General features: G+C 42.4%; 1 protein-coding gene across 1 annotated transcript in view; it reads right to left on the reverse strand.

Moving 5' to 3' along the window:
- Cd48 (CD48 molecule) overlaps positions 1-24,847 on the reverse strand; it is a 31,023-nt gene extending 6,176 nt beyond the window's left edge. Inside the window, exons 1-3 of the mRNA XM_035445340.1 lie at positions 24,827-24,847; positions 23,889-23,928; positions 1,655-1,966 (exon numbers count right to left, since the gene is read on the reverse strand). Of these exons, the coding sequence (XP_035301231.1) occupies positions 1,655-1,966; positions 23,889-23,928; positions 24,827-24,847 (373 nt within the window). The remainder of the gene's footprint in view (positions 1-1,654; positions 1,967-23,888; positions 23,929-24,826) is intronic.
- Positions 24,848-25,246: the final 399 nt, after the last annotated feature.

Consider the following 25,246-nt stretch of genomic DNA (forward strand, 5'->3'; position numbering starts at 1 on the left):
TATTTCATCGAATTGGAGCTTTGAACCTGGGTTTGTAAGACCCCCAGAAGCTCAGGCCTCCAGGATCTTTTCCCAGGACCGTGGCCACCCCAATCACCATGCGGAGGCGGAAACCTGATGCAAACAACAAGAGGCTTTAATGAAAGGTGGACGTTGGTACAAACGGGCGCTCTCAGCATGCAGGCTAGAGAGCAGCCCCGTCCCCCAGGCACAGGCGTTTTTAAAGGCAAAACCCACAAGCTTAGGGAGGGGCCTCGACTCTCTATTCGTTGAGTAGGTGACCAGAGTCGTGGGTTCCTAGGAGGCCCTTTGTCTTGAGGGGAGGCCTGGGAATAAGATAGCCTCCTGACACACCAGTTGTAAAACCTGCAGACCTCAGGATGTGCTTATCTTGCCTGAGCAAATGGTAGCTATCTCTTTGTTTCATAGGTTTCATAGAGACCCTTAACTGTTAATTATTGACACATTGGCCAGTGGGGCAATCTGTTTCCTCCATGAGCCCCTCGGGGAGGGTGGCCATCTGGGAATTCTTGGTACCCAGTTATCTTATGGCCTTGTAAGGGAGTAATTGCTGGTGGCTGGTAAATTCCAGGCACTAAGCCACAGTAGTGGCCTTAATCAGTTTCTGGGTTAGACCGCCCTATATTCTGTTTGGAGAGTTTCCTTATCTGGGCTATGTTTCTTTGCTAATTTTTAAGTCTTTCAGGTCTGCCTGACTCCAAGGATAATGCCCTCGTCTTATTTCCATATGAACTGGTTAGGCTGAAGCTTTAAGTAGAAAATCTTGTCATATTCAATCTGAAAGAACTTACCCGGAGAACTATCTCAATTTATATTTATAGTATATTTTTTTCTATAAGTGATGAAGTCTGAGTTCAGGCAGAATTAAGGTACATTCAAAACTAATTTAAGCTGCTTACAGGATAGAATGAAGGAACTAGAGAAGAAATAGTCCTTATTGTTTCCTGTCTGGAAACAATATAGTTTGTTCCTTCCTGTTTGAGACTCTTCAAAAGGGCCTCACATTGAAGGTTTGGTCACTAGTAAGCAGTATTTGTGGAAAGTAATTGGTCCAAAAAGCTCTTATCTCATCAATTGGTTGATTTATTGATGGATTAATAATTGAATGGACTATTAGGAAATGGTAGAAACTGGAAGGAGGGACCCAGTTGAGAAAGCAAGTCACTAGGAACATATGTTTGAAAGGCATATCTTGTCCTTGGCCTTCGTCCTAGTACCTCCCTCCAAGCCTGGGGTGATTAGCTCTGCTCCATTGCCCACCTCTGCCATGGTGCTGTGGGAGCACAGTTCCACAGTGATAGATTCCATTGACCAAGGACCATACAACCTCTGGAGCCGAGAGTCCAAATAAACCTTGCCTTGTCTGAAGTCTCTATCAGAGGGTTTTGTCTTAGTAATGAAAAATCAACACAATTTCTCTTTAAATCTTAGACTTACTTACTTCAGAAGAGATTTCAAATGGGTGACAGTTGCCAGCTCTGATATCTGCTGGGTGATTCTCACAAATAGATGTGTCTCTGGGAGACATAAATTAAGTGTGTGCTGATGTTTTGTTCTCCCTCTCCAGACAGCACCCCCCAGTAGATCAGCAAGGTCCCTGAATAAGTATTTGTCCTTTGCCTCCAAAACTCACCAAATACATCCAGAGTTATCTCCTCCTGTTTCTCAGTTTCATTCAACACTCTCATGTAGTAGTGACCTTTGTCTTCTTTCCGGACATTATAGATACGAAGTGCACCATTTGTATGGTTAAGTTCGACCCTGCCTTTAAATACGGAATCAAAGATAGTCTCTGCACCGTTATACTCGTGTTCTAAAATCTTCTGTTTTTTAGTGTAAAGCCAGGTGAGATATTTGTAGGGTCCAAGCTGTTGCTTGAAGACTTGCAGGGTTATGTTGCTGCCCGTTGTAGCAATTTCTTTTAATTCTTTTAATTCTGAACGATCTGTCAATAAAAGTCAGAGTGAGACTCATCCTGGAGAAAGCAGTGCCGTCCAATGGCCCAGCTTTAGCTTAAGGTGGTAGTGGAGGAAGAACTTAGAGTCTGAGAAACAAGGGCCGAGCAGGGTGGAGCAGAACATATTGATTACAATTCTGAATGTTCTCTGTCATACAAAAAGAAAAGGGGTACCAGGATTATCCTGATGCTTTCTCATTCATAGCCTCCACCCTCATAGTTTCAAATAAATGGATTCCAAGTCCTCTCCCTCTATGAGTCTGTTTCCTGTTTGTTCAGTTTTATTCAATAAGCACGTTAGTCATAGACATAGACATAGACATAGACAGACATTGTTATTACATAATTATACTAGAACAGATTTAATACACAAGTGTCAGCTGACCATAAACAAATCAACCTGGGTTAGGGGTGTAGCTTAGTTGGTAGAGTGCGTTCTTGTCTTCCTAGCCTTCAGGAGACACAGGCAGAAGAAGAATCACACGGCGAGGGTCCTCCTTGTCTACATAATAAGCTTGAGGCCAGCTTGGCCTACATGAGACTCACGTCCATCCAAATTAACAGTATGATAGCTTGTTAGGATAGTAAAGACAAGGACAAGGTGGTGAGTATATGGACTGGAGCATAAGGGATGGGGGGAAGCTGGGCAAAGCTCTTTGGAGCAATGGCCACTAATGTGAATTAGGAGATGTTTAAAAGATCTGGTGAGAATCTTGTGTCAGCTGCTGTATGAGGAGGTGGGAGGATGTCAGTGAGTTAAACATAAGAGGCCCTTGAGCTAAGAGTAAGAAATTAACATTTCTGCCAGGGAAGCAGGTAGGCTGACTCCAGTTCTTCACCTCTCCCTCTGCTCCTCCAGAATTAATTCCCGACCTCATCTCCAGATCTGCAGCAGAACACCTATTGAAGAGCACCCCTGCCCATCCCCAGTGGATCACACAGATATTCCCATCCAAACTTCCTTTTCCCCCAAATTGCTTTGTCCCAGTCTCCACCTCCAGCATGAATTCCTTAGGAACCCACAGACCACCCTGTCTAGAGAAGCACAGGAACTAACTGCAGGTCTTCGCCCTTTCTCCATTCCTCCAAGTCCAACCCCAGAGTCCTATCCCCAGCTCTGAAGCAGACCTTCTGCTGTGTCCTCTCCTTATACTCTGCACCAGTTTTAAGGGAACTGAGCAGATCCTGGTGGAATACCTTGCTTCCTTCCATTCTGTTGACAACCTCAGTCCTGCCAGCATTTACCCTAATCTAAGTGTCAGCTTTTAGTACCCATAAAACTTTTCAACTGGAACCCCCAGTGGCCACACCTGCCAGGACACCAGAAAAATACTTTACCAGGCAACAGCCACCACACTTCCCTAAAATCCAGAGAGGAAAAGAAACCAAGGAATGAAACACCCAACAAGACAAGACCAGATATCAACACCTACAGCTACAGTCTTCCAAATCTCAGATGCCTAGATGCCATTGTAAAAACACAATAATAGCCACAAATGGCTCCACAGAGCCCAGCAACCTTCTGACAGAAGACCCTGACTATTCCAACCTAGATGAAGCACAAAGAAGAGACCTTAACAGCCTTTATGAATATGATAGAGTTCCTTAAAGAGGAAATGAATGAGATCCTTAAAGAAATATATGTAAGCACAAATAAACAGTGGAGGGAAATAAATCAAACTGTTCAATACCTGAAAGTAGAAATAGAACCAAGCCAGACTGTAGAAAATCAGGAAATGAAAAATTTAGGAGCTTAAACAGGAATGACAGAAGCGGGCTTTACCAGCAGAATATAAGGGATGGAAGAGAGAATCTCAAAGACATAAGTGGATAGTGCATCATTCAAAGAAAATGTTAAATCTAAAATCTCCTTGCACAAAACATCCAGGAAACCTGCAACACTATGAAAAGACCATTTCTACAAATAATAGGAATAGAGGTAGGAGAAGAAACATAGGTCAAAGGCACAGAAAACATTTTCAATGAGATCACAGAGGAAAGTTTCCCAAATAAAGAAGGAGATGCCTATCAAAGTATAAGAAGCACACAGAATACCAAATAGACTGGACCCGAATGGAGTTCTTAATGGGTCTAACTAATAAAAAGCTGGAGTCAGATATAGAAGGAAATGCTGAAGGATCAGAGAAAAGGAGCAATGCCTTATCTCCTAAGCATCTCAGCAGGGAAGAGAGTGATTTCCTGTTTCTCCCTGCTTGTATCCTATGTCTGCACAGCTGCTTCACTCCCTAGGGGTCTGGAGGTACAGATCTCCAGACCTCTATAGTTAGCTAGTGGCAAGCTCCATTCTCTAACCCCAAGACAGGCTTTATTTGTGTAAGAAAGATATTGCCACACTCTATTACACATGATAATCAAAACACTAAACATACAGAACAAAAAATATTGTGGTAATATATTATTTATGATTTATTAAACATGCCTGAGAATTCAGAAAAGCAAAATCAGCCTCAAGCTATAGAGATCAGGCAGTGGTGATACACACCTTTAATCCTAGCTGCCAGAAGCTAGGAGGTGGTGGTACACACCTTTAACCCTAGGGCTAAGGATTAAGAGATAGACTGATCTCTGTGAGTCCAAGGCCACCCAGATCTACACAAGATTGATCCAGTCCTAAAGAGAAACAGCTCACACAAAGACAACCTCAGCACCTGAATCTCATGCCTTTAATCCCAGCAATCGAGGGGCATAAAAGATAGAAGCAGGGTCTTCAGTAGTCAATATCAGGCATTCACTCTCCAACCACAATAAAGATAGAAATACATTGAAGTCTCAAGATTCTCCAGCCATGCTGAGGAGAGGTTACAGTCTGAGGTTTGGTGGAGCCAGGATCATCTTTCAGTCTGAGGCAGAGTGAAAGCAAGTGCCCAGATGGTTTGCTTTTCTGATATTCAGCTTGAAGCATTTTTCATGCTACAAAAGATTATTAAATTCTTCAAGGGGTAAAAGTCCAAGTAACTTACAAAGGCAGACATATTAGAATTACACTTGACTACTCAGTGGAGACTCTAAAAGTTAGAAGTGTCTGAAGAAAGGTGCTGCAGACTCTAAGAGGCCACAAATGTCATTCCTGACTAATATACCTAGGAAAACTTTCAATTATTATACATGGAAAAAATAATATATTCCATGATAAAAAACAAATTTAATCAATATCTGTCTAAAAATCCAGCCCCACAGAAGGTGCTAGAAAGAAAACTCCAAACTAAAGAGGTTAAATATGTCTAAGAAAATAGAGAACAAATAATCCTAGAGAAGCAAAGTCAAAAGAAGGGAACCCCAACCCACCCCCCAACCCCAACACAAACACACCAACAAATAATAGGAATCAACAAACACTGCTCATTGACATCTGTCAATATCAATGGTCTCAATTCCCCGAATAAAAAACGCAGACTAAGAGAATGGGTGCAAAAACAGGATACATCCTTCTGCTGCATCCAAGAAACACACCTTAACATCAATGATAGGCACTGAATTGGGGTGAAGAGTTAGAGAGAAAGATTCCAAGCAAATGGACCAAAGGATCAGGCTGGTATTGCCATTTTGCTGTCTAACAAAATAGACTTCGAAGCAAAACTAATCAGAAGAGATAAGGAAGGACACTTCATACTCATCAAAGGACAAATGAAACAAGAGGACATCTCAGTTCTTAACATCTAAGCCCAAACACAAGGGTATCCACATTTGTAAAGGAAGTATGGCTACAGCTTACATTACACTTTAATTCTTACACAAGGGTATCCACATTTGCAAAGGAAGTATGGCTACAGCTTACATTACACTTTAATTCTTACACAAGGGTATCCACATTTGTAAAGGAAGTATGGCTACAGCTTACATTACACTTTAATTCTTACACAAGGGTATCCACATTTGAAAAGGAAGTATGACTACAGCTTACATTACACTTTAATTCTTACACACTAATACTGCAGGACTCCAGTATCCCACTCTCACCAATAGACAGGTCATCCAGACAAAAACTAAACAGAGAAATGCTGGAGCTGACTGACAGAAACCAAATGCACCTAACAGATGTTTACACATTTCAACCAAGCTGAAAAGGATATACTTTCTCCTCTGCACCTCATGGAGCTTTCTTCAAAATTTGCTACATGCTCAGACACAAAGCAAGTCTCAAAAGATAAAAGAAAATTGAAATAACTCCTTGAATCCTCTCTGACCACCGTGGATTAAAACTGAATATCAACAAAAACAAAGACAACAGGAAACTCACAAGCTCATGGAACTGATAAGCAAGAGAACAACTCACATCTGAATGAAAAATAGATCAAGACAGAAATTAAGAAAGAAATGACTTTCTAGAATTGAGTGAAAATGAATACACAGCATACCCAAACTAATGGGACACAAGGCAGTTCTAAGAGGAAAGTTCCTGGCACTAAGGTTCCACATGAAAACTTTTCAGCAATCCCACACAAGTAACTTAACAGAAAACCTGAAAGCTCTAGAGCAAAAAGAAGTAGCCACACCAAAGAGGAGCCGAAGGCAAGAAATAATCGACCCAGGGCTGAAATCAATAAAATAGAAACAAAGAACAATACAAAGAATCAATGAAGTGAAACGTTGGTACTTTGAGAAAATCAACAAACCCATATCTAAATTAACTATAAGGCAAAGAGTGAATGTCCAAATTAACTAAATCAGAAACAAAAACAGGGGACATAATAACAGATATTAAGGAAATCCAGAGAATCATTAAGAATATACTTTTAAAAACCTGTACTCCACCAAATAGGAAAATCTAAAATAAATGGATAATTTTTTCTAATACACTCTGACTAATAAAGTTACTCAAGATAAGATAAGCAATTTAAACAGACCTAGTGACATAGAAGCAGTTGTTATTAAGTCTACCAATCAAAAGAGGTCATGGCCAGATGGTTTTAGCTCAGAATTCTTTCAGAGTTTTAAATAAGAGTTAATGCCAATGCTCTTCAAATTATTCCACAAAATAAAAACAGAAGGAATATTCATTTTTGTGAGGTCATAATTACCCTGGTAACCACATAAAGATTCAGAACTAGTTACAAATCAGTGCCCCTTATGAATATAGATGCAAAAATACTTGCAAACTGAAGCCAAGAAACATCAAAAATGTCATCAACCATCATCCATTAAGCTTCAGCCCAGAAATACAGGGATTGTTAATATACATATCTAAAAATATATAATCCACTACATGAACAAACTGAAATAAAACCAAATGATCATTAGATGCAGAAAGGCTTTTGAGGCCAGCCTACTCTACAGATCCAGTTTCAGGACAGCCAAGTTTAGGCAGTGAAGGAAACCATTGAAAATAGAAAGTTGGTGAAGATGTAATTGAATAAGGGGGACATATTCCAGTCCCAGTAGGCAGCAGGACTTGGCAGCTTTGGCCATGTGGTTCTGGTTTTAAGGATAGAAGAAAGGGGCTATGGAATATTCCTCCACAACTAAAGATAGCAACTGAGGTCAGGCATGTGTCAGGGGTATTCCAGAATGGAGGTCTACAGAAGCCACTGCATGAAGCTGTGAAGGTGAAGCCTGGATTGCCTTGGAGAACCCAGGATGTTAGAGATGCCAGAGCTATGGGATACCTGCTAAGGAGAGCTGCTACAGGGAGTGGAAGCAGCCCAAGAGAAAGAAGTGTGTTGCAGTCAACAAAGCTGAAAGGAGTTGGAGATCTGAAATATTTTGACATCAGACCTGGAGATGCAGAGTTTGGAATGCCTGGCTTGTTTTGGGTCTTACTTTGGTCCAGTATTTCCTCACTATGCTCCCTTCCTATATTTTGGAATGGTAATGTATATACTGTGACCTTATATGTTGGAAGTATGTCATTTGATTTTTGATTTTTATTTTACAGGGATCGCAGTTAAGGAATTGCATGAATCTTAGAAGGGACTTTGAACTTTAGACTTTTAAATAAGTTTGAGACTGCTACAGACTATGGGACTTTTGAAGGTGGACTGAATGCATTTTTGCATTATGATGTGGCTACAAGCTTTTGAAGGCCAGGTAGTGCAATGTGGTAGCTTGAAAGAAAATGTTCCCCAAAGGGAGAGGCACTATTAGGAGGTCTGGCTATGTTGGAGTGGGTGTGGTCTTGTTAGAGGAAGTGTGTCACTATGGAAGCAAGCTTTAGGGTCTCATATATGCTCAAGCCACACCCAGGAGACAGGCCACTTCCAGTTGCCTTTGGATCAAGGGGTATGGTCTTGTTAGAGGAAGCAAGCTTTGAGGTCTCATATATGCTCAAGCCACACCCAGTGGGCAAGAGACAAGCCACTTCCTGTTGACTTTGGATCAAGATGTAAGGACTCTCAGTTCCAGCTTCATGCTGCTTTGTTTGCCACCATGATGACGATGGACTAAACTTCTGAACTGTAAGTGAGCCACTCCTTTAGATATTTTCCTTTGTAATAGTTTCCATGGCCATGGTGTCACTTCACAGCAATAGAAACCTTAACTAAGACACCTGCCTCTTTACAAACGACAGACTGAGAAACAGATGAGGGAAGCAACACCTTTCACAATAGCATCAAATAATATAAAGTGTGTTAACTCTAATCAAACAAGTGAAAGACTTGCATTATAACACCTCAAATCATTGAGGAAAGAAAATGAAGAAGGTATCAGAAGACGGAAAGATCTCCCATTCTAATGGATCTGTAGGATTATCAGAGTAAAAATGACCATCATGCCAGAAGCCATCTATAGATTCAATGCAATCCTCATCAAAATTCCAACACAGTTCTTTACAGATCTTGAAAAGACAAGTCTCAGCTTCATATGGAAATCCCCCCCACACACACACCCCAAACAGGATAGCTAAAAAAAAAAAAAAATTCTGAATCAATAAAAGCACTGTGGGAGGTATCACTAATCCTGATTTTAAGTTGTACTACAAGGCTAAAAACAGCATGCTATTGGCACAAAAACAGACATATAGATCAATGGAATTGAACTAAAGACTCAGATATAAATCCACACACCAAAGGACACCTGATTTCTTTTAATAAAGAAGCCAGAAAAACACATTTTTTGGGGAAAGAGGCAATTTATACAAATGGTGCTGGTTAAACTGAATGTACACATGTAGAAAAATGCAGTGAGACCCATACTAATTATTCTGTACAAAACTCAAGTCCAAATGAATCAAAGATCTCAACATAAAACCAGATACTCTGAACCTGATTGAAGAGAAAGTGGGGAATAGTCTTCAACACACTGGCACAGTAAACTATGTTCTAAACAGACCACTGTTAGCACAGGGACTAAGATCAACAATTGACATATGGGACATCACCAAACAGAAGCTCCTGCACTGCAAAGGACACCATCATTGGGACAAAGTGGCAGCCTACAGAATGGAAATGGTTTTTACCAACTCCACATTCGATAGAGGACTAATATTCAAAATATGTAAAGAACTCAAGGAACTAGATATAAGCAAACCAAATACTACAGGTAAAAGGCAGGGTACCCTAACCTCCAAACAGCCTCCCATTAAGAAGTCTCTGTTACTCTCCGGCTCCATCCTGCCTCCAACCCACTTCCTGTACCCAGCCTTCCCAACCAGTTCACTCTAGTTCCCATCTGTCCATCCCCCCAACCCCTACCCCCAGTTTACCCAGATCTTTTCTACTTCCCCATCCCAGGGAAATCCATGCACCCCTCTTTGGGTCCTCCTTGTTATCTAGCCTCTCTGGGGCTGTGGATTGTAGGTTGGTTATCTGATACTTTCCTCCTAATAACTACCTATGAGTTAATATATACTGTGTTTGTCTTTCTGGGTCTGGGTTACTTTGCCTGCAAATTTCATGAGGTCATCATTTTTTTTTTTTTTACAGTTGAGTATTACTCTGCTGTGTAAATGTACCACATTTTCCTTATCCATTCTTTGGTTGAGGGGCAGGTAGGTTGTTTCCAGGTTCTGGCTATTATGAATAATGCTGCTATGAACATAGTTGGGCAAGTGTCCTTGTGGTATGATTGTGCATCCTTTGGGTATATGCCTAAAATTAGTATAGCTGGGTCTTGAGGTAGATTGATTCCCAATTTTCTAAGAAATCACCATACCAATTTCCAAAGTGGCTGTACCAGTTTGCATTCCCACCAGCAATGGAGGAGTGTTCCCTGACATAAGCGGTCATCAGTGTTTTTGATCTTAGCCATTCTGACAGGTGTAAGATGGTATCTCAGAGTTGTTTTGATTTGCATTTTCCTGATGACTAAGGATGTTGAACATTTCTTTAAGTGTTTCTCAGCCATTTGAGATCCCTTTGTTGAGAACTGTCTGTTTAGACTGGTACTCTGTTTTATATATATTTTCTCTAAATAGATAATAAAAGTTTTTTCTTTAAATAACATTTTTCATTTATTTTACATAATACCCACCAGTTTCCCCTCCTTCTTCTCCTCCTGTCCCCTCTCCTTTCCCAACTCTCCCCCTCCCCATCCACTCCTCCTCCATCTCCATTCAGAAAGAGACAGGCCTCCCATGGACTTGCACAAAGCAAGGCATGTCAAGTTGAGGCAGGACCAAGCTCCTCTGTTTACACGAAGGCAGGGCCAGGTAATCCAGCATGGGGAACAGGTTACCAAAAGCCAGCTAAGCACCAGCAAGAGGTCCTGCTCTCACTGTTAGAAGCCTTACTAAGAGACCAAGCTACACACATGCAGAGGACCTAGGTTGGACCCATTCAGGCTCCCTGACTATTAGTCCAGCATCCATGAGCTCCTGTGAGCCTAGGTCAGTGGTCTCTGTGGGTTCTCACCCTCATGGCTTGTATGATCTCTCCTCCCTTTCTTCCAAAAGCCTCTTGGAGCTCAGTGCAGTGCTTGTTTGTGGATCTCTGTCTCTGCTTCCATCAGTTGACAGAGTATCTCTGATGGCAATTAGGGAAATCACCATTCTACTTACAGTAGATGACCAGTTCAAGCACCCTCTCCATAACTGCTGGGAGTCTCAGTTGGCGTCATCCTTGAGGCTTCCTTGTGGTTTCCCTGGCACCAGGTTTTCCTACAGAGTAGGAAGAGATCCTCACCAACCCCACATCTTACAGAGGCTGATCTCCAAAATATATAAAGAACTCAAGAAACTAAACATTAAAATACCAAATAATCCAATAAAAAATGGGTTATAGACCTAAACAGAGAATTCTCAACAGAAGAATGTCAAATGGCCCAAAGACAGCTCATGCTGTCAAGGATGTGGAATAAAGGGAACACTCCATCATTGCTAGTGGGAGTGCAAACTTATACATCCACTATGGAAATCAATATGGTGGTTCCTCAGGAAGGTGGGAATGAATCTACCTTAAGATCTACTGTACCACTTGTGGTAGTTTGAATGTAAATGGCCCCCATAATCTCATAGGGAGTGGCACTAGGATGTATGGTATTGTTGGAGTGGGTATGGCCTTGTTAGAGGAAGCGTGCCACTGTGGGTGTGGGCTTTGAGGTTTCCTATGCCCAGGATACTGCCCAGTGTCTCAGTCAACTTTCTGTTGCTTGCAAAATGTAGGACTCCCAGCTATTCTTCCAGTACTATGTCTGCATGCATGTCACCATGCTCCCCACCTTGATGATAATGGACTGAACCTTTGAAACTATAAGCAAGCTACCTCAATTAAATGTTTTCATTTATAAGAGTTACCATGGTCATGGCGTCTCTTCACAGCAATAAAACCCTAGGACACCACTATTGAGCATATATCTAAAGTATGCTTCATCCTTCTACAGAGACACTTGCTCATCCATGTTCATTGCTGCTCTACTCATAATAACCAGAAATTGAAAACCCCCTATATATCCTTCAACAGAATAATGGACTTGAAAAAAATATGTAGCACTTTTACACAATGGAGTATCATTCATATGTTTAAAAAATTACATCAGGAACTTTGCAGATAAATGGATGGAGCTAGAAAAAAAATAATCATTCCGAGGGAGTTAACTCAGACCCAGAAACACAAATATGGTATGTAACTCACTTATATTAGCTGTTAAAACAATGACAACCAAGCTGCAATTCACAGAGTTACAGAGGTCAGATATAGAGCAAGAATTAGGGGTTACAGATAGATCTTCTTAGGAAAGGAAAATAGGATAGGTAGTTATGGATAGATGGTGTGGCCAGTACAGGAGGACTAAGTAAGGAGGCAGAGGGGAAAAGGCCATGAGGGTGGAAATATGGGGAGAAACACCTAAAATTAAGGGCAATTTGGGGGAGTATTATGGAAACCTAATAAAGTAGAATCTTCCATGTATGTATACATGTATGTATGTATGTATGTATGTATGTATGTATGTATGTATGAAACTGATCTAAATGAAATCACCAAATGATGGGAGAGACAGAGTCCCAACTGGTCATACCTTGTCACCAAATGAAGCTTCAAGTACCAGGGTTGGGTTACATTGAATTGAGTTTTGGTCAAAGTAGTCCATCTCATGGGAATTCCCAAATAACTCAGACTGTTGCCAAGACAATAAGTTGCTTTCCACAAACTGACAGCAAGGCCCCATTGCTGAAAACAACACCTACATAACTCATTGAACATAGAGAAGTCAAGCTGGTGCCTACATAGAGCCTTCACCCCTGTGGACTAGCATCTCTGGTACAGGAATGTACTCTGTACCCTACCAAAAGAGAAAGGTAAACACCAATCCGGCCACAAACCCTTGATCTACAATGGTGTCCTTCCTGCACGATGTGCTAGGGCACTGGTGGCACGCATCTTAAGGGATTAACCAACCAACATCTGATCTAACTTAAGGCTCACTCCCTGAGTGGAACCCATGCCTGGCACTCCTTGGGTGATCAAGAACCAGAGTCTAGATAGCCCAGGGACTTTTGGTAAAACCAAATACTACTGTTCTAAAAAACAAAAAAACACAACCCTTTCTCAATAAAATGACTCCTAACGATGCTTTGCTATACCCATAGATCAGTGCCTTATCCAGCCATCATCGGAGATGCTTCTTCCTGCAGCAGATGGGAACAAGTGCAGAGACCCACAGCCCGACAGAGTGAGAACCGTGGAATACTCAGCCCTAAATGGGATGTCTTTATCAAATCCTTCTGCTCAGTGCTCAGGGAACTCCATGGAAGAGGAGTCAGAATAAGAGCCAGAGGGGATGGAGGACACCAAGAAAACAAGGCTCTTTAAAGCATCATGATCAAAGCTCACATGAACTCAGAGAGGATAAGGCAGCATGCACACGGCCTTCACAGGTCTGAATCATATATATATATTCATTCCAGTTTAGTGTTTCTGAGTGTGTGAACAAGTGTGTCTACGATTCTTGTGTGTTCTCTTGAGCTCTTTTCCTTCTATTTTTGTCTTGTCCAATTCAATGTGATAGGTTTTTAAATCTTATATTATATTTTGTTAATATCCCTTAGAAGCCTGTTTGTTTCCTTACAAAAGACAGAAAGTGAGTGCATCCAGTTGTGAGGGGTCGTGGAGAGGAACTAGGAAGAGGGAGGGGAACCATCATCAGGGTATATGAGGAAAAAAAAATCTATTTTCAATAAAAGGAAAAAAACGAAATACAATACCTGAATATAGTATAAAGCATATTACACAGTGGTGATTGCTATGAAAAAACAAAGAAAGCAGGGTTATGAATACCCGTGGAGAGTTAGGACAAGGAGATGGCATCATAAGGTGATGTGTTTGTTGCATCTGAGCACAGACTTCAAGGAGAGAGGAAGCCTATCAGATATCTCCCATGACAGTGATCCAGGTAGAGAAAGGTCTACAGAAAAAGGCTCTGTGGTGGGGAGTGTGCCTGCCAACACTGAAAAGATCTCAGTGGGTGGTGTGGAGGGGTGAAGAAAGGGGGCAGCAAAAGGGTTGAAGATAATCAGTTAATGATGGGGGCTGTCCTTCTGTTTATATGCTTCTCTTACTGGTTGATGAAGAAAACACTGTTTGGCCAATAGCCAACAGAGGCAGGAAGATGGGTGGGGCTAGGATATGAGGAGAATTCTGGGAAAGGCAGGCAAAGAGGGACTCAGGAAGAGATGTGGTGTAGCTGGCAAAGGAGTAACAGGTCCAGACATTCTTCGGTAAGCCAAGACCACGTGGAAATACATAGATTTATAGAAATGGGTTAATAATTAAAACAGCGTTAGCCAATAAGAAGCCGTAGTGATTGGTCAGCACTTTTATAATTAATAGAAGTTTGCGTGTGTTTATTTGGGGCTGAAGCAGCTGTGGGACCTGGCAGAACAAGAAAATGACAGCAACAAGTTAAAGTAATTTTTTTAGTGATGTTTTACTTTTGCTATTAAAAAAAATCCAACCAGGTACAGTGATCTGTAGGGAGCCTGAGGCAGGAAGATCATGAGTCCTGGGCCAGCCTGGCTATATAGTGAATTTCAGGCTATCCTGGGCTACATAGCAAGAGCTGCTCAAAAAGAAAACAGAAAATTAATTACATTAATAATAATTAAATTAAAAATTTAAATTATTTTTTAAAGTTCCCTGTAAAATGGCTTATATTTACATAGACACATTTTTTTTTAAAAAAAAAAAAGCAAATTGCTAGAAAGTAAGAAAGAACAGATAATTTTCATAAAATATTATCTGAGACAGTTTGGTTTTGAGGCAAAATTACTATAAAAATGATGTCACTGAAGCTCTGGAGTCCCCATGTTAGTTATTTTTCTGTTGCTGTGATAAAGCAGCATAACCAAAAGCAATTGGGGAGGGAGAGTTTAGCTTACAACTCTGAGGTCACACTCCATCACTGAGGGAAGTCATGACAGGAACTGAAGGCAGGAAACTGGAGGCTGGAACTGAAGCCGAAACTCTGGAGGACTGCTACTCATTTGACTTGCTCAGCCTGCTTTGTTATACAGTACTGGCCCACCTACCCACGGGTGGCACTGTCCCCATTAGCTTGGCTCGCCCACAACAATCATTAATTAAGAAATGGCCTACGGATGGAGGCATTTTCTCAGTTGAGGTTCCTCTTCCTGATTAACTCTAGCTCTTATGTCACCTGACAAAAACCTGGCCAGGACAATCCCTTATATCCTTGTTAGGTGCCCTAACAGTGTCTTTATGTACCAACATATTTCATTAAATAGGGATTTAATCACATGCAATGGGGCTACTTCTTGTTTTCAATCCAACAGCATAGCCTCGTCCTTGCTTCCATGTTGGATGATTTCAAATGTGTGGGTATTTTGCAATCTTCCTAAGAGGAACTAGAATTGGGGGATGTCTATCTTGAGCTCAAAAGGATATCATTACATCCATGTAATTATATAGTTCAGAAACTCTTCCATGTAAGGTATTGCTACCCACATAGGCAAACAAATGATGTCCCCTCTGCCTGGTGTGACATCTCACCTGCTGTGTCCCTGCCACATAGCAAGAGGCAAGGATCTACCATCATCAACAGCCTCCTCTTCAACTACCAATTTCCAAAATTACAGCTACAGCCCCAGAGCTTCCAAAACTCACTCAACCCTTCGTTTCAGGATTCATTGATCTGTTCAGTCTACCTATTCATTCAACAAATGTTTATTGAGAGCTTAACTGTTAGATCACCAAGCAGGCCCCAAAATGGCAGTGCTACTGATGAGACCCTAAGAGGATGTCCAGGGCCCAACCCAGGTGAACAGAAGAACCCTTACCATATAAACTGAACCCTAAACTCAGCATGCCTTAGACGCCTTGTGATTTCAGTCTCTGTTTGTCAGGAAAGCCACTATTTTCTTTCTCTGTCCCTAATGGCAAACCACTGTAAGCAAAGTGCACCTAGTTAAGTCAAACAACCCGTGTCCCCTGGAGACTCCCACCCTGCTGCCTGTCCTATAAAATCTATTTGTTTTCCCACCCAACCACTGCTCTCTACTCTCTGAGACAATTGTCTCACTTTAAACTTGTTCTATCCATGGAGTGGTCTAGTTTGGTGATTTCACTGTACTTGTTTACACTGATCGCCCTGTATAAATCTTTCCGCCAGCCGCCTGAGTTCTGCCGCCACCTTAGGGCCACCAAATAACACACAGAGTCTTATATTAGTTACGATGTTGCTGGCCAATGACTAGGATTTCTTATTTTCTAGCTCTGTCTTAAGTATCAACCATAACTATTAATCCATATATTTTATAAAGACTTATTGAGGAGGCCAGCAGCATGCGTCCTCTCTTCCCCAGGATCACATGGAGACTCCTCTCTACTACATTTCCCAGAATCCTCCTTCTCTCCTAGTCCCACCTATCCTGCTTCCCTATTGGCCAACAGTGCTTTATTTGTCAACCAATAAGACAAACACATAGATAGAAGGACTTCCCCCATCACTGCCCTGTCCTTTTATCTATCCAGACACACCCAGACACTTGTTTCCAAGTTGCTTCTGATTGGTCCAGTCCATATTTTACCATGTCTCTCAGAATCATTTCAGTTTAAACAACATGCCCTGGCATCTCTGGGCTTTGATAGCAGGAATGAGTTCAGGTGCCTGGCTGTTAGAGCACATAGCATAAGAGAATATTCCCACTGGGCTTTTTGTTTTAGCTGTTTTTAGATAAAGTATCATGTAACCTAGGCTGACATCAAACTCACTATGTAGTTGAAGATGACCTTAAATAACAGATTCTCCTCCCTTAGTGTCCCAAATGCTGGGATAACAGCCATGTGTCACCATATCCAGAATTTTAAGTCTTTAGATACATATTCCAAATTTACTCTCATTCTTATTTCCATGTGATTTTAATATGGGGCCTCGGTCAGTGATTTACTATTGATACGTTGGTATTTAGGGCCAAACAATAAGCTTTTTTTGGTAAAGGAGAAGTATTTTCTGTGATTCTAAGAATCTAAGGTTCTAAGTAACTCTGGCCTCAGCCCACCAGACACCTGAGGCACTTCCTTATTGGATAACCAAAAGCATTTCAGGTCTTGGGACAAAAGTTCCCCACCCTCATCCATGAAGAACTAACTTAATATTCCAGGACAGCCTCGCTGGCAAGTCTCAGATGTACACTCAGGAGATGGAAAGCTCATGATATGATGGCAGAGGAAAAGAAGCCCCTGACCCTTCCCCTGTGGGAGAGCAGTGAGCAGCAGTGGCGAGCAGGATGTCGCATCTTCCTCTTCAACCATCTGCATGTAACATTTCTAAAAAGGCTGACCTAATCACTGGGTATGGCTGCTTGCAAAAATAAGGAAGTGGTCCGTTGGTGGTTAAAGCCTTGTCGTACCTTCTTAATGGTTATGGTTATTTTTTAGAAAATAGATGAGACAAAAGTAAAGAGACTGATGGCTGTTGGTTTTAACGCAATATAACAAAACTGTTGGTAGCGTGTCTAGATACTGAAGACAAAGTAACAGTATGCTCCTGTAGTTTAAAATAGGGATAGAACTAATCCTGCCTCTGTTTATCCATGTTACCCGTCTGTTAAAAAAGCATAATTATAGCTGTTGTGATAGCACGTGACTGTATCCCAGCACTCGAAAGTTTGGATCAATAGAATCATGAGTTCATGAGTTCAAGGCCATCCCATGCTACATGCTGAGCCCCTTAAATCTCTCTCTCTCTGCCTGCCTGCCTGCCTGCCTGTCTGTCTGTCTGTCTCTCTCTGTCTCTCTCTGTCTCTCTGTCTGTCTCTCTCTGTCTCTGTCTCTCTCTCTCACACACACACACACACACACAGAGAGAGAGAAAGACATGGGGGTGTGTCCATAATCTCATACAAAGGCATTACTCAGAAAAGAGAAAATGTTCTAAAGAAGAAGAAGTTCTGATTACTAAAACCACAAATCTTGTATTTTTAGTAGAATTCTTAAAGAAGAGATGGAGATGAGTCTTGAAGGCATTGGTTTGGTGTCACCTGGAGCACCCTGATGAGACCAAACATTTAAGAAGCCTATGTATACCCGTTTAGGAACTAATTTGGCAATAAATATTAAGACCCTAGATCTAGGTCTTGGTGACAATACCCAGGGTGATCTTTTTTGAGACAGGGAATATGAGTTTAGTAGGTTGATTTTACATGGAATTCTGAATGTAAAAAATGAGGAACAGAAATCAGCCATCCTTTCAAGACATTCAAGTATGAATGGGAAGGAAGATAGAGCATGGGAAAGGACATAAAGGGTGAAGAGAGGTTTCTGTTTTGTTTGCTTGACTTAGGGACTGAAATGGCTTAAAATGTGGTCTAAGTCAAGGTTTAGACCACAAAACTGATAGAGTGACTTAGTAGATAAGGGACTTAATAGAGTGGTTCACAGGTTGTGGCCCAGCTAGTCCAACAATGGCTGTCTCCTTACAGAGTCCAAGAATTGAGTAGTTACTCAGTTCATGAGGATGAATGTCTCAGCTGGTCTTCATTAACAAGAGAATCCTGAAAAAGTAGGCTCCAAGACAGTACCAGCAAGAGTGAGAAGGCAGGCAAAGAGCAAAAGCTTTCTCCATCCTTGTGCCATGTGAAGGTAGGGCCAACTCTAATGATGCAATTAACTGACAATAGCACCCAACATTCCAAGATGACAGAGGCAAAGGAGATGAGCACGGATGAGGTGAGGGCAGGAGGCAGGCAACTGCAAGATGGCTATGAACTTGGTGCTCAGAATTTGGGCTCTCTCATTTGCCATAGCAGTTATTGAGGAGGTTTGAATAAAAGGGTGAAATAAGTATAACTATTTTAGAAAATTTACACCAATAGCAGTATTCAAAATCAACTAGGTATAGAGAACAGACCAAAAAAAGCAGTTAGGATTGGCGAGTGCAACACCAGAAAGTGGGCTTTTGGTCCAAGATGAAAGAGAATGGAAGTAGGTGGACTAACAAATGTCTGGTTGGGAGAGGCAAGGGAAAGATAAGACCTGAGGATAACGACTAGAGTTCTAGCTTAAGAAACTGAGCAAATGGACATGCTATTAATTGAGGCAGATAACAATGAAAGAGCAGAAAAGTTGGGGCAGAGAGAAACTACGGAAGAGCTTTTGTTTTTACTTTTTAAAAAATTTATTTGTTTAAGACAAGACCTTTCTTATGTAACCCTGGACATCCTGGAACTTGTTATATGGACCAAGCAGGCCTGGAACTCATAGAGATCCACCAGAGTGCTGAGATTAACAGCATGCACCACCATGCATGGCTATGGGAATTTTATTTTAAGTTGGAGCCGAGGATGTAGCCCAGTGACAGGGTATTTGACACATCAGAGCCCTATTCCCCAAATTTTCATTTTTAATACCCCTCCCATCAGTAGATACACTTTTGGTCCCTTCCCCTTGAAGCCAGTTATGGTGGTCTAAATCTGTAATTCCAGCAGTTAGGAAGTAGAGGTAGTAAGATGGGGAGTTCAAGCTTGTTCTCAGCTACACAGCAAGCACGAGGCCAGCCTGGGTTATAAGAGAACCTGTCTCAAAAGAATAATGACGATATCCCTTCCTCTTGAAGCTGGATAGGCCTTCATGCCTGCCTTAGTGAACAGAACTCTGAGATGTGGCTTGCAAAGCTAGGTGAGAAATAATAGACACTATTGGCTGGGTTGTCTTAACTGACCGTAGGAGGCACTACAGTTAGTTAGACACTGACCGTGTGGATGAAAGTGACTCTCAAATGACTGTAGGTTCCACCATGGTCCTGCTGCAAGGAGGAGGGATTCCTTAAATGAAAAGTAACCTAGCAAAACCCACCTCCAGCTCATGAGTGAAATTAGTTGTAGCAATTATTTTGGGCACTGACTCTGTGAAAGGCTCGTTAAAAGAAAAAAAACAAAAAGTCAGAACAAAAAATGGTGAGTCAAATTTTGAACACATGTTTGGAAAGTCTAGAGTAGACGCTTGAAGAAAAGAAGAACAGAAATTCGGATCTGAGGTACAGGCAAGAGTTTGGGGTCTGAGAGTTCATTTATGGGGATCCCCCACTCCCATTTGATGCATGTGTGTCCTCAGGGTGTCTTCACATTTTAAAACTTCATTGAGTCTGACTATAAGTTCCTCAGAGACATAAAAAGTATAATATCATGCCCATTTTAGAGTGGAGGAGATATTTTAAAAGCTCTAAAGATGGAGCCCAGACAGAAAACATCTCTTCAGGTTCCCAGGATAATGCCATTTCCAGTGCACCCTTCTACCTGTAGGGAGAGAACAAAATGCCTCTCAGGAGCAGAGGATTCTTGTGAATCATCTCCTTGAAATGGACAGCTGAGGGGAGAGGGGTAAAGAGTGCACCTCAAACTTTACTCTGAAGGCAAACATTGTGAAAGAGAAGGGACTCAAATGCTCACAAAGTTATGGATGTGTAGACCATAAGGAAGTTTTTGAAGTTACTCATTCATTTGTTTAACGGTTATTTACTGAGTATATGCTGTGCTCCGGCCTCTGTGTCTAAGAAGCAGAATGCTGACTAAAGAAGACAGAAACAAACAAGTCATAAGCTACAATCCGAACCCCAGAATTTCAATGAAGAAGATGCATGCAAATGGAAACCTGTGGTGAAGCAGAATGAGTTGAGGTTACATGGAATTCAGACAGAAAGGCCCAGAGTTAAGAAGGATGCTCCTTTGTAGACAAACAACCAAGTTCAGCCAGCTTGGTCTCAAGAGTTGACTAACTCATCCTATCAGTTCCAATGTTAGCAGCCATAATTCTGTGCTATGAGCTAAAGCAACCCAAGGTGGTGAGTATAGTTACAAAGGGCCCTGCAGACAATGCATCCATAGACTTGAAGCCAGTCTGTGTAAGAACGCCAGGCAGAGAAGCATGGTGTGAATATCGGTCAACTCTCCTCCACACAGGGCTGGCTCTTCTCCGGCTGACTACGCTCCCTCCATAACTTCTTGTTCACTTTACTCCTTTTCACCCACAGGGCTGACATTTGTGTCTGTCTCTGACACACAGTAATTTCCCTTTTCTTTCTTTCTTTTTTTTTTAAGTAATTTACTTTTTTTTTTTTTTTAGCTCAGGGCAGGACGGACCCCTTACATAAATAAAGTTCCTGAGACACATTGCTTCTGATCAGAAAACATGGCAACCAAACAATGGGGCACCCCTCAGCAGAGAGCTTCTCTTACCTAAAAGTATGTTCCTGTAATTTCACAGACCAACAGCCATGAGTTGCAGTACCGGGGACCTACTTCCACATCCCCCCGGGTCCTGTTTCTCATGTCCCCTCGTGAAAAGAAACGGGGCCTGGCTTTCCAGAGTTAAAGAATGCCCCCCAGCCTTCCCACAGCCCCACTACTAGCAGCGAAGAACCCTGCCCAAGAGCTCACCCATTTCTAGGGTGGAACTACTTCTCCCCTTTCCCGGCGAGCCATGCCGCCAGTGCACAACCACAATCAGACACTGGGTGGAAACTACCTGAAAATCCCGATATCAGAGGCAGGAGAAGTAGCATTTCCAAGACCCGACACCATTCTTGTCTTCTGAAGTGGCACATGCTACTTTGCAAAGCTTGCTAGGAACACTGGCGACAACTGTGAGAGAAGGCAGGGGACCTTAGGGTCGAAAACCAGAAACAGGAAGTTGTTTTTTTTCTTCTTCTTCTTTGAGGCGGGTAATAAATAATATGTGGGGGTGGGCAGATGGTTTTTGTCTGTAAACCTAGGTGGTCTAGAATTCACAAAGACCACTTGCCTCTGCCTCCTGAGTGCTGGGATTAAAGGTGTGTGCCACTACACCCTGATGGAGAATCAAAGGTACCCTCCCCTTTTTTTAATATTTGGCCTTTTTTTTTTCAGATGTTTTTATTTGAATTAGAAACAAGATTGTTTTACATGACAACCCCAGTTCCCTTCTCCCTCCTGCCCCCCTACCATTCCCCCGCCCCAACTAAAACCCTCCCTATCACATATCCTTTCTGCTCCCCCTGGATGGTGAGGCCTTCCATGGGGGGGATCATCAAAATCTATCATTACCTTTGGGATGAGGCCTAGGCCCACCCCCGTGTGCCTTGGCTCAGGGAGTATTCCTCTATCTGGAATGGGCTCCCAAAATCCACACCTATGCTAGGGATAAGTACTGAACTACTACAAGAGGTCCTGTAGATTTCTGAGGTTTCCTCGCTGAAACCCATGTTCTTGGAGTTTGGATCAGACCCATGCTGGTATCCCAGCTATCAGTCTGGGGAGCAAGAGCTCCCTGATGTTCAGGTCAGCTGTTTCTGTGGATTTCACCAGCCTGGTCTGGACCCCTTTGCTCTTCACTCATCCTTCTCTGCATCTGGATTCCAGTTCAGTTCAGTGATTAGTTGTGGGTGTCTGCTTCTACTTCCACCAGCTGCTGGATGAGGGCTATAGAATGGCATATAAGTCAGTCATCAATCTCATTATCAGGGGAGGGCATTTAAGGTAGCCTCTCTTCTGTTGCTTAGATTGTTAGCTGGTGTCATCCTTGTAGATCTCCAGACATTTCCCTAGTGCCTGATTTCTCTGTAAACCTAAAATGTTTCCCTCTATTATGGTATCTCCATTCTTGTTATCTTCTATTCTTCCCCTGACTCAACCTTTCTGCTCCCTCATGTCCTCTGCACCCCTCCTCTTCTTTGCTTCTCATTCTCATAGCTCCCTCCCCCTTCTTCCCGTGCTCTCAATTTTCTCAGGGGATCTTGACCCTTTCCCCTACTCCAGGGTCCTCCTTGTTTCCTAGCTTCTTTGGCAGTGTGGATTGTAGGCTGGTAATCCTTTGCTCTAGGTCTAAAATCCACACATGAGTGAGTACATACCATGTTTGTCTATTTGTGATTGGGTTACTGTCAGAAACCAGCCTTGGCGACCCCATACCTAGTTAGACGCCAGAAAGTCTGGCATATCACAGGAGATTCCGGATATCTGCCTGAGAAGCAACTAACACCTATCCCCTCCCCCATTTCCTTAGTTGGTGCCTGAGATAAACACAGGAGATTCAGGATACCTGCCTGAGAACAATGAACTCATCCCTCCCCCCACCTCCTTTTTCTCTGCTCCTCCCTTCTCTTTAAAAAGCTCCTTGGTTTCAATAAAGTTGGCCTTGACAATGGAACCTGCTTGGTCCCACTCCTTCTTTCTCGCCCATTATTTGCAGGCATGATCCACCTCGGACCCACGAATTACCGGAGCCTCGAGGGCCGGGGCAGGTGGCGCCCAAACGTGCGGCTCGAGGTACGGATTCTTCGCCGAACGGAGACCCCCCCCCCCAAGGAAACCTCGGTAGTGCACACCGACAAGGAAGTTCTGCTCGCCGGATTGCGACGGACGCTGGTCTGGGAAAAGTTCTCACCGCTCATGAGTGACTGATTCCCTGGTAAGTCGCCCCTCATTCCGTTCGATAATATGGGCCAAATTGTCTAAGGAAGTCAAACACTTCCTTTCGGGAAAGAGGAGTTTGAGTAAAATGTAAGGACTTGATTCAGTTTTTTGCCTTTTGTCAAAAAAAAAAAAAATGTCCATGGGTCATTTTAGAAAGCCCAGACATTCATCCCTAACTTGGAAAAAGGTCGGAGAAGGACCTTAACAGATTGCTCATAGAAAAGGGACCTGAGGCAGTTCCCTCACAGACTTTTAGTTACAGGCCTTGAGCCTCATTCTCCCAAAAACTTTAAAAATTACCCTGTCTTTAGTTCAAACCCCAAACCAAAAACAGATAGTTGAAGCTTAGACTACTTAAGTACAAGAGATTTCAGAGTTTAAACGTTTTAAAAGGATCCTTCCCGATTACAAAAGCCACTGCCATGATGCAGCATTTTGAGTTGTGCAGGGGCTTAGGAAGACTAGGTGCGGCCTTGCACACACGCAGGCCCTCAGGAGATATCTAGGAATGTAATGGAGAACAGAAAAATCCTCGCCTACTTAGAGGTGGCTGGATAGCAAAGAATATACAGGACAAATGATTGGGATCAACAGGGAGAGACAATTAATAAGTACCTAGATGAAGGGAGCCTTCATCTCCTTCCTTCATTTTAAGCTGGAAATACAGAAAGGCAAATACTCAATGGTAAAATTCAACAAGAGCTAAGAGAATTAAAAATTTTAACAAAATCGCTTACAGGAGATAAGAAATTTACGGGTTTCCTGGATCAGAGAGAATGGCTCAGGGGAACATAGCAGGATACGTGTGCCAATACCATTGGAACAGCTCTAGGAACTATTAATGGCTTATGTCCAGTATGGACCAATAGAGGCTGATAGGGAATATTACTATAGAAGCCTCACCCCTAGGAAATTAAAAGCAGATAACCAAGGCCTGCCGGTCAGCAGGAGGATATTTGTTATAGAGACCAGGCAGGGACCTAGGGAGTTAATTAAAAATTGATTTCTAGGCCTATATGGAATTTTACAAAAATGTTAGACACACAGATGTTGGAAACTTTGATTATAAAATAGCTAGCCTATGATAATGTTAGTAATGCATGCCAGACCACACTAAGGCCTCACAGGAGGAGGATTGATATAGTGAGTTCGTTAAGAATTGTTCAGATATGGACCTAGCTGACACTCAGGGATTATTGATGATGGCTGCCTTACAGAAAATTCAGTTAAAAATAAGTTATTCCTACACAGAAAGCAAGGCACAGGGAGGAAGAAATGCACAGAGCCTTCTAGAGGTTGCTTTGGGCATTTTCAAAAAGAGCTCCAGGTCAGACAGAGTCCCAACAAAAGAAAGAATTAGGGATCAGGCTTATGCCCAAAATACAGCTACAGATTTTTCAGCAGATAGCTAAGGCCAAGGTCAGCCATGGCAGCAGCCGCGGTCTGCCGGCCCTCAGCCAGCGGCTTGGTACCACCTTATGCTGGCGTCTGCGGCAGGCTAGACAAAATGGCTGCTGGGGCGGTGGACAGTCTGCCTCCTCGGGATAACTTACAATCTTGGGAGGTGCCGCCATGGTTGATGGCTACTTGACCCGGCCCGCGGGGCTCCGGTAATTCGTGGGTCCGAGGTGGATCATGCCTGCAAATAATGGGCGAGAAAGAAAGAGCCAGACCAAGCAGATTCCATTGTCAAGGCCCGTTTATTGATTTATCCAAGGGGTTTTTATAGAGAAAGGAGGAAGCAGAGAAAAAGGAAGTGGGGGGAGGGATGAGTTAATTGTTCTCAGGCAGGTATTCTGAATCTCCTGTGTTTATCTCAGGCACTAACTAAGGAAATGGGAGAGGGGATAGGTGTTAGTTGCTTCTCAGGCAGATATCTGGAATCTCCTGTGATAAGCTAGACTTTCTGGCGTCTAACTAGGTATGGGGTCGCCAAGGCTGGCTTCTGACAGCTAATTAATATATATAAATAC

The sequence above is a fragment of the Cricetulus griseus genome, chromosome 5 (genome assembly GCF_003668045.3).
Source record: "Cricetulus griseus strain 17A/GY chromosome 5, alternate assembly CriGri-PICRH-1.0, whole genome shotgun sequence".
Classification (NCBI taxonomy): domain Eukaryota; kingdom Metazoa; phylum Chordata; class Mammalia; order Rodentia; family Cricetidae; genus Cricetulus; species Cricetulus griseus.